At 36.8% G+C, this 10,038-nt stretch overlaps 1 protein-coding gene across 3 annotated transcripts in view; it reads left to right on the forward strand.

Moving 5' to 3' along the window:
• svep1 (sushi, von Willebrand factor type A, EGF and pentraxin domain containing 1) overlaps positions 1-4,802 on the forward strand; it is a 145,704-nt gene extending 140,902 nt beyond the window's left edge. For all 3 annotated transcript variants that reach the window (XM_016997358.2, XM_062971841.1, XM_008120499.3), the window contains one exon: positions 479-4,802. In XM_016997358.2, the coding sequence (XP_016852847.1) occupies positions 479-509 (31 nt within the window). In that variant the 3' untranslated portion in view covers positions 510-4,802. The remainder of the gene's footprint in view (positions 1-478) is intronic.
• The last annotated feature ends 5,236 nt before the right edge of the window (positions 4,803-10,038 follow it).

Here is a 10,038-nt window from a genome sequence, read left to right on the forward strand (position 1 = left end):
CTGTACTTATTGGAAAAATGAAACATTGTGTGATTTTTATCCCTATTGGTCTAGATTATAAGAATTGTTCACTTTTCAGGACCACAACATTGGTTGTTTTAAAAAGAATATTTTATTGGTTGGTTGCAAAATCCCAAAATGAAAATGTCTTGCAGCGGTTTGCCATTTTCTTTAAAGGTGCTGTCAGGACAGTATTTCTCATTGAGGACAGGAAAACAAACCTATGAGTATTCTTTACACGCCTAATTAAAAATAACCTAATATTTGATGTGCATGCTGGATGGAGTTCCCATCTTAATATATAAAAGAGTGTGCACTTATTTGTGTGAAAGATGTGTGAATGATATACATCTACATAAACCTGTGTCTGAGACTGTGTGGTTTAGCTGAATCAGGGCATCAGTTTTCACAATACAGTGTACCCTAATATATATTTAATGACCTTCACTCTTCTTTGTGTTTCTGTGTGCTAATCTAGGAAAAGGAAAACTGGATTCCACCACTTTTAACTTCAGAGCAACTACTATGAACATTCTTATTCTGATCCAGCAGGCCTTGGTACTTCAGGCCCTGTAAGGTCAAATCGGGGGAGGGTTTGTTAAACTATCTGAGGTTTTTAAAATGTTTTTAATTATTTTGTATTATATTTTCTTATATTTTTATTTTGAAAGGAGCCATTTTTTCACATGTAGAATTATAGCATTTATACTGCTGTCAATACACAAAGGTACAAATAATGCCCACAGAAAGAATTTGCAGTTTTCTGTTGCTATTGTTGCAAATCCCTGAGCATTTGTTGGCTTTATCACCATTCAGATAAGAAACTTTAGGACCAAACTTGATTTGAGGGTGGCAAATGAATATCTCTTTTATTATTATTTTTCATCCACATTCATGTTGCAAGTATGTAAAAGGAAAGCATGAGATAGCCATGCTGGATCCTTTTCCTTCCCAGATATTACCTTTTTACAGTCAGTGACTTGAGCCTCTTTTTTCAATTCCCCTTTCAAATACTGGAACAAAATTGATTGTTTGAATCAGTGGAGAATTGACAAAGGTCTGGGGGAATAAGGTGTTCATACTCTTTTCCCACATGCTTTTAAAAATTGCTCTAGAAAATGCTCCCACCCAAATTTTATATGTAAATAGACAGACATAGAAGTGATAACCCTACTAAATCTGGTTTTGTCCTTAATTGCCTTTTGCAAATTTGTTATATATCATGAGTTGTGGAGGATGAAATATTTAGTTATAGGAGTCTGATGGAAAATTTTAATAAATTGGTCTTGAAATCTGTTTTATGTATGATGAAAGGTTTGCAGACACTTCGTGGGATTTATTGTTTCTTTAAAGATAAACAGCTGGTCCACAAACACCCATATCATTACAAACCACCTCCAACTTACCTCGATTTTCAAGGTTTTTCACATAGCTTGAACCGCCAGTGCTTGAAAGACAGAATCCAGAGTCCTGTTGAATTATTTGATTCTTTAAGAACTGCGACTAATAGTAATCAGTAATGGACCTAATCTAGCCTTTTCTTTAAGTATGTTGTGGGATGCACATATGCATGGGATTTAATGATTTGACAACCTGGGACCCTCATACACAGATCAGCTCACTTTGTGTAACACAAATGTGGGGAGTAAAGGGTCACCCAAGTACCTTTCGTATTCTGTTTTGTTTTAATTCAGACCTTTTTTTTATAGGACTGACATACATTGAATTCTTTTTTTTTCTATAGATCTATTGCTCACATATTTAACACACATATGTTGATTTGGTGTTTTGCTGTCATTTATTTCAAGATGAAATAAGTTAATCAAGTGGAAATTGGGAGCTTTGTTTAACTATTATTGGTACACTTTATTTATACAGTACATTTCTTACCCACTATCCTAGCAAAAGAAACATGATCATATTTCTGTTCAAAGCTGGTCACTAGTAGCCAGTTGTCTTAGATTAAAAAGTTTCATTTCTCCTAAGTGCTACAGCATATTTATTTCTGAAAAGAGTTTCATCGTTATGTCCCATTTCAGACTAAGTGATTCCAAATAAGACAACTGAGTTGTAGTTCAGTTTCGTAATAGATATTATCAGAATGCACAACCAGGATTATTTAGTCATTGAAAATGGGCCAGGACCAAACAAAATGGAAAACAATGTTGTTTGGTACTTGTAGCCAGGAAAAAAATAGTTCCTGGGGAACATACTTCATGCTTGCAACATTTTCTTTGTCACAATTACACTTCCATACCAGATATTTTCTCTAGAACAGAGACCCTTTCCTTCCTGAGTTATGCTAAAGAAACTAGACCACCCCAGTGCTTTTTTACCCTCCCTGATTGTTTTATTTTGTGGTTCAGACAGGATTGTGGCTTGCTTCATGAATGCGTAGGTAGATACAACATGGCCTTCTTGGTTTCTACAGTAAAGTGCTCTACTGTGACCCATATGATAATGCAACTGAGAAAGTGTCTTCCTGCACACTTCCTTGTTTCATGTTACATTGCCTGCAACATTAGCTTTTATACAACAGAGTTCCTCCCATCATTAGCATTTGCTATTAAGACTCATAGCAACATAATAACACAATGTAAATACAGAGACACACACACACAAATATTTGAGAAGCAGGCTTTTGCAACTACACCTGGTTTTTCTTATTTTGGCAAAACTGGATGGAAATAGTGGCTTCATACATTATGAGTTTATAGGCAGTTTGTAGAAGCTGTGATGCAATTGTGTAGGATGCATATTTAAAATTTTCAGATCATGAATCTGCCCTATACATTTCTCTCTCCTTTTTAAATTGTGCAGAGTTACATGGTGTCCTGTTTGCCAATGTCTTTACATACTCTGAAAAATAATAAAAATAGTATAAAATTTGAGCATTCCTTATCTGGAATTCCAAAATCTAAATGTGTTCACATAGGTGTCTAAGATAGTGGCACATTTGTTTTCTGATGAATCAGTGTGCCCAGTGTGCACAAAATTATCAAAATATTGCAGACACTTCATGGGGTTTATAGTTTCTTTAAAAACAAGCAGCAGAAAATGACTTTCAGGCTATATATTGAGGGTATATAGAAAATATAAATAAATTTTGTGTTTAGACATGGGCCCCATTTGCAAAATATCTCATTATGTATGTACAGGCAGTCCACGAGTTACAAACATCCGACTTAACAAATGACTCATAGTTAAAATCTGAGGCGGGACAACAGAAATCTATCCCTCAGAAGGGAAATTGACTCTTGAAAGAGTTATCATGGGGGAAAGGTCTCTACACTGAAGCTTAATCACCAATCTTTGTTTCCACAACAAGCCAATTTTTTCAAAATCCAATTATCACGGGGAGAGAAAGTGAGGGGAAATCTTCTCAACAGGGACACAGACAGAAAAACAAATACCACAGAGGTGTTAACCCTTCCCTATGTTATGCAAAGCTTATAACTAGAGTTATACTTTAAAATAACCTGTTCTGACTTACATACAAATTCAACTTAAGAACAAACCACAGAACCTATCTTGTTCATAACTTAAGGACTGCCTGTATATGCAAATACATATATTCCAAAAAATTTTAAAAAATCCAAAATCCAAAGCACTTCTGTCCCAAGCATTTCAAATTAGGGATATTCAACCTGTACTTATTCTCACTTGTATTTCCCACACATTTATACATATGTAGAGTGGCAGCAAGTGAGCATGGGAAAATAATTTCATGCTGAACAACCAATACATCCTGATGACTTAGGAAGATCACTAATTAGTTTGGAAGCTCTCCATGTCTGATTATTGCCAGAAATCGCCCATACTAAAAGGAGGTTGATAACAATAGTTCATAAAATCATCTCATTTTATCCATGAGCTTTTTTGTACACATATAAGTTTCACTTCTCTCATGCATACAGGCATACATTAATAATTTGTATAAGGTCTTATGAGAGGTGGGGGTTCACATATTTAGAAGAAATAAAGTTTTAAAAAGCCCTCATTTTTAATAAATTAAAATGAGAGGACATAGTTATCATTCTCCAAAACAAAATAAAGAACTTGTTCATTATTTTTACAATATTTAGTAAACAATCCACATGTTAAGTTCTTACATTGACTTGCATCAAAATTTCTTCCAGCTTTGTTTTTTTTCCTGTTGTTTAAAGTAGTATAAATAGTTCCATAATGCAATGCAATGTGCCACTTAATTCACATTGAGCTGGAAGATTGATTAAAAAAACATTGCCAAGTGTTAACACATATACTCCCAAACTAAAGTGGTATGTCCAGGCCAGTTCTAGCCAGCATGATTACTCAGAAGTAAGTCCCACTGAGTTCAGTGAGTCTTGCTCCTTAACTGTGTGTGTGATTTCAGTTTCATGAGTTGTTTATAAAATAAAAAATTAAAATTGTGCTATTGTTGTTTTTCATAATAGTTTCTCAAATTCCCCTACTTCCACTATGATCAAGCATCCAAGAGGATTTTTTAAAAGCACTCTATACTGAAATTTTATACACATTCCAATTTGCATGGGTTCAAAAGCTGCCTCAGAAAGAACCTTCAAGAGAGAGCACTGCTGGCACAGTGTGTGATACCCAGTGGTAAAAGGCTGGATGGTAAAATTAGATGGCTGTTTGCAGTATTACAATCCCCAAAGGAAGCATCATCCCTTCTTTTAAAACCAACTTTTATATTCAAGTAATGTATTGTTATTTTGTCACTGCTTGCCATGTGTTTCAACAACTTTTGTGTGATGCACTTTACATTGTAAATAAAGTTGCACCCCATTTAATACCCATAATGCTACCTGTTTTCCTTTATTCCCTCCCCCCCTCAACTTCCTTATTTCTCTGACTAAACATTTCTTTAACAGGCTTAGTCAAAAGTAGGAACCTTTGACCTTTCTCAACAGCAACACTACTTCAGCCCACATCAACTGTTGAACTCTTAGAAAGCCTCCTTTTGCAACTCCTACTCCTTTTCAGAATGGGGATAGCACAAGATAAATCTACCTTTATACTGCTATGGTAAAGATTAGCAAATGTTTACCTAAAGCCCCATTGGAATGTTGGACATTATAAACATCAAAAATAGTAAAATGCATATAAAATACAGTGTAACCCCCATATCCCCAGGGGATCAATTCCAAGACTCCCTGCAGATATCTGAAACCATGAATAATAATGAATCCTATATTTTGATTATACTTGGTGTGAAGATGTGTGAATTAAACATTATCAGGAGACTGAACCAAACACAAATAACTCCATAACACATGACAGTAGACACACATAAATGGACATATCAGTCACATGCTAGTGATCACATTCAAGAGTGAAATTACAAGCTCAACCAGAGAGCCTAACAGTCAGACAGAGTGATTATAATGTCATAGCCTTGGATGAATGGCTTTCTAGCTCAGGCACATCTGATACAGAATATGCTTTCAGTATTTCCGTTCTCCAGGCAAGCAACAGGGTAGCTTAGAAACACCTGATACTTCGCAGCTCTTTTCACAAAAGCAAAAAATGGGGAAAAAAATACTTATCCAAAACACACACTACCCTGATCATAACTGGATTATGTTTGGTGTGCCCTGAGCAGTAATTAAACAGGATGTAATTGTTATTCTTAATGACACATTGTAAACAAATACAGGCCACACCTGTAAATGCTGCTCATTCAGATGTTGCCATAATTTTAATTAATTCCTTTTGGCACTGAAAAGAACATTGCTGAGTCCAACAGAATTTCAGAGGAACTTCTGAATTCTCCATTAACTTGAAAATTGAAGAGACTGATTTAGGGTGCATCTACACTGGAGAAGAAATGCCAAAACTAAATGCTGCAGAATCAGGGGATATGTAGTTTTGCAAGACATTTTCCCTTCTCTTCCAGAGAACTCTGGTGCTGCAGCAAACTACAAATCCCAGGATTTGATAGGATGGGTCTATGACTGTTAAAGTAGTGTCAAGCTGCTATAATTCTGCAGTGTGGATGACCTCATAGTCTATGTAGTAAAGGCATTGATCTGACTCTCCACAGTTGGGTTAAGATGGGCAAAAAGGAGCTATGGCCTCAGAAAACCAAATTGAAGTGAAATGTTCAGTGCCAAAATGGAATCGTAATGTGTTGCTTCACATATGCAGATTGATTGAAAATTGATTTTAGATCTACCTTCTCATTAGATTAGTGCAACCTTTTTTTTTTTTTTTTTGGTAATATAATATGGGCACTCAATGACAATTGTTGCCGACAGTTTTAAACCATTAAAGAGGGCCATGAATCACTTTAAGCGATGAGTGATTAGGGTTGACAACTTTGAAGTAAAGGCCAGCCCTTCTCTTGTGCCTTCAACATAGGTAAGATTTGATATCATCAAAGAGTGCTTTTTTACAGTATGGATATGAGCATTGTCATAACTCATGACAAGAGGAAGTACTTGTTTTTCTATACATGTATATATAAACAAATATAACAAATTTCCAGTCAGAGCTCAGAAAGTCCTTTTCATGTGACATAAACTAATGATTAGATCCCATCGCTATTCTGTTTTTGTGCCAACATTAATATTACTTCTGAATGTATATTCCCCAGGGTGAGAAACAAGATATGCCATTCATTGATATTTGGCAATGACTCTATGCACAAAAGCAAGAAAATTTCTCAGCAACTGTGATGAAATTGCCAGTCATTACTAAATGACAAGTATGAAATCCAAAGTATCATTGACTAATATACTGTTATTGTTATTGCTTTGGGTCCACGTTGCAGAGAAAGGCGGGGTAGAAATATCCTAAATAAACATTGTCAATGGAGAAATCGAATTGCATGGCTTTTCATTTCCTCTTTTTCAGAAAATCTCCAAGAAATGTAAAACACAAGTTCATATAACTCTTTTCACCTTTTTGGAACATAGCTTAGCGCTCTGGAAAGAAAGCTTTTCTTCAGTAGAAAACAAATATTTTAAAACCCCTTCTTTGTATTGGTTATAAACATTATTTTTAAGGTGCTCAATGAGAATTATTCACTCTTTCGCCAACAACTTGTTTCTCTGTTGTGAAGAGTAATAATTCCCACATCAGCCAAAATAAGTTGCCAAGGAACCAGATATAATTCTCCCCAGCAATGACTGCAGTCTTGGCCTTCCTCTCTCTGAACTTGTACCCACCTAACCAATGCTATGGGTGAGACACACATAAATAAATAATGATTCAAAATTAGTAAACACGCATTCCAAAGCAGCTCTGCCACCCATTGCTGATAACCAATGACCAACTCTGGTCCTCGAATCATTTTTGGCAAACCATCACTCAAAATGTTACAAAATCGTTGACTTTTGGGAAACGATTTTATCTGCCTTTTTTCAGTTGCTCAATGGGACTATCATTAGCATCCCTTGTGGAAAACTGTTAACTCTGAAGCAGTATAACCATCTGATCAGAAAAACCCCGAACTCATCCCCAAACCAAAGAATTGCATGCAAGACTATACAGTATTTATATCTACACAGAGATGTTTCAGCCTATATATTCAGAACATGCACTTGTGAAACTGGCTGTGGGCCTCATCTACACTGCAATTCAGAGTCTACACTGACCATAAATGTAGTTTCAAACAGCAGTTCAGCCTAGGACCTTTTCACACTATTCAGTTATTGCATGCTTATATGTTCCTAGATGGGATGCGGTGGAGATGTCCATCTCTAACAGCCAACTGTGTATAAGGCACAAGTGAAACATCAATGAATTTTGTGTTTAGACTTGGGTCTCATCTCCAAGATACCTCATTATGTACTTGCAAATATTCCAGAATCTGATATCCAAAACACGTCTGGTCCCAAAGGGTAAGAGATACGCAACCTGTCTTAAACTGGGAACTAAACACATTTCTATTCCACCTGCACATGCATTCTACAGTGTCTCAAGCAGCTACACAAGCTGACATTTACTTCATTAAAAAATCAAACAACTGATTGAAATATATTTCAAATTCAGCTGCTCAGGGTGGTCAGCTGGTAATGGTGGTAGTAAACAAGTTAGATGAGTCAATACAGTAGCAACATCACTAAACACATGATGTGGTACTCATTTATGGTTAGCCCCATCCATGTATGAACTTTTTTTAAAAAAAATCTGCATGGTATTGATATAACACAGAAACAGTTCATACACTACTGTGATTCATACTTAAGGGCAAGTTTATGGCAAACAAAATAGAGACTGTTGTGAAACCTAGATTTAAAAAGCCATCCCTGAACCCCTCTATAATGGGCAGCTATTGGCCAGTGTCCAACCATCCCTTTTTGAGCAAGGTTTTGGAGTGTGTGGTGGCATCTGGATGAAACGGATTATCTAGATCAGAGTGTCTCAAATTTTGCTCCTCAAGATCTTTTGTACTGCAGTTCCTACAATTCCTAACAGCTGACAAACTGGCTGGGATTTCTGAGAGCTGAAGTCCAAAACACCTGGAAGAGCAGAGTTTGAGAAACACTGCCCAAGATCCATTTCAATCTGGTTTTAGGCCTGGCTATGGAATAGAAAGAGCTTTGGTCATCTTGGTGGATGACCTACAAAGAGAGCTAGACAGGTGGAGTGTGTCCTTCTTAGTTCTCCTGGATCTTTCAGAAGCTTTCGCTGCCATTGACCATGGTATCCTTCCGGGCCGTCTCACTGGGATGGGACTGGGAGGCACTCTCTTACAGTGGCTCTGGCCATTATCTTAAAAATAAATTATTTTGCAACAACACTAAATGTCAAGAGGTATTCCTATTCTGCTGAGATGTCTTGTGTGTTTCACCTATCTTCAATTAAAGTTAGAAAACATCATTTCCTGTAAGCTGTAGGGATGGGTGCTTTTAATATGATGGTAGTTTTAAATTGATTCCCACTTCCAGCATATCTTCATTCAGATCTCATCCTACATGGGGTTTGTGATTTAACTTCCAAATATTTACCTTAAGGGAGTGCATCAGTACTTTGAACATAATAGGCATTGTTGCATAAATAAAACTGGTCAGGTAACTTGACGTCTGGACTTGTAAATGTCATGGCATTTTTCAGGTGTTTAACAAAGGTGGTGGCCAACAGAAGGTTTCTTACAGTAGAAAGTGGGGTTTGTGCTGAATTAATTTATATGATAGACATGCTACAGAACAGAACCAAAACATATGGATTAGGATGATCAGTAGTAGTTTTAAGGTAATATTAGGTTAGGTAAAGGTTTTCCCCTGACATTAGGTCTAGTCGTGTCTGACTCTGCGGGTTGGTGCTCATCTCCATTTCTAAGCTGAAGACTCGGCGTTGTTCATAGACACCTCCAAGGTCACATGGCCGGCATGACTGCATGGAGCATCGTTACATTCCCACTGAAGTGGTACCTATTGATCTACTCACATTTGCTTGTTTTCGAACTTCTAGGTTGGCAGAAGCTGGGGCTAACAATGGGAGCTCATCCCACTAACTGGATTCAAACCACTGATCTTTCAGTTAGCAAATTCAGCAGCTCAGCAGTTTCATCCGCTACGCCACCGCAGGCTCCCAAGATAATATTACTGTAAAGAGCTAAGAACGACTAAGGCTCTTTCAGGCAGGGGGGAATCTTTTTATCCCACCACTGCTACCAATTTGTAATGTGGCGGCACCAATTGTCAAGGAGGTGCCTCCAATTTCAGCAATACGCGACCACCAAAGACTCAGAGAGGAGACCTTTTACTTTTTTTTCTTTCTTCTTCACTTTAGATGGTAGCGTAACTTGGTTTAGAATATATGCGACAGAGGCTTAGATGTTGAAAGAACAATAACAAGTTTACTCAGGCACAGAGCTTAGTGGTTTCAATGTTGTTTCTCACTTAAGAGGTACACTTTCTTCAACAGTTGAGACAATAACATGATGAAACCACTCAAAAGACTTTCTCCTTTCCTTGAGCAGTTTAAACCTTTTCCTATTCTTTCAACTGATGCTATTAACTGAACACTTTGGATCTAACTGGAATTGCTTCCTTTTACCACTCAGATTCTACCAATAAACCCAAACAA

The sequence above is a fragment of the Anolis carolinensis genome, chromosome 2 (assembly GCF_035594765.1).
Source record: "Anolis carolinensis isolate JA03-04 chromosome 2, rAnoCar3.1.pri, whole genome shotgun sequence".
Lineage (NCBI taxonomy): Eukaryota > Metazoa > Chordata > Lepidosauria > Squamata > Dactyloidae > Anolis > Anolis carolinensis.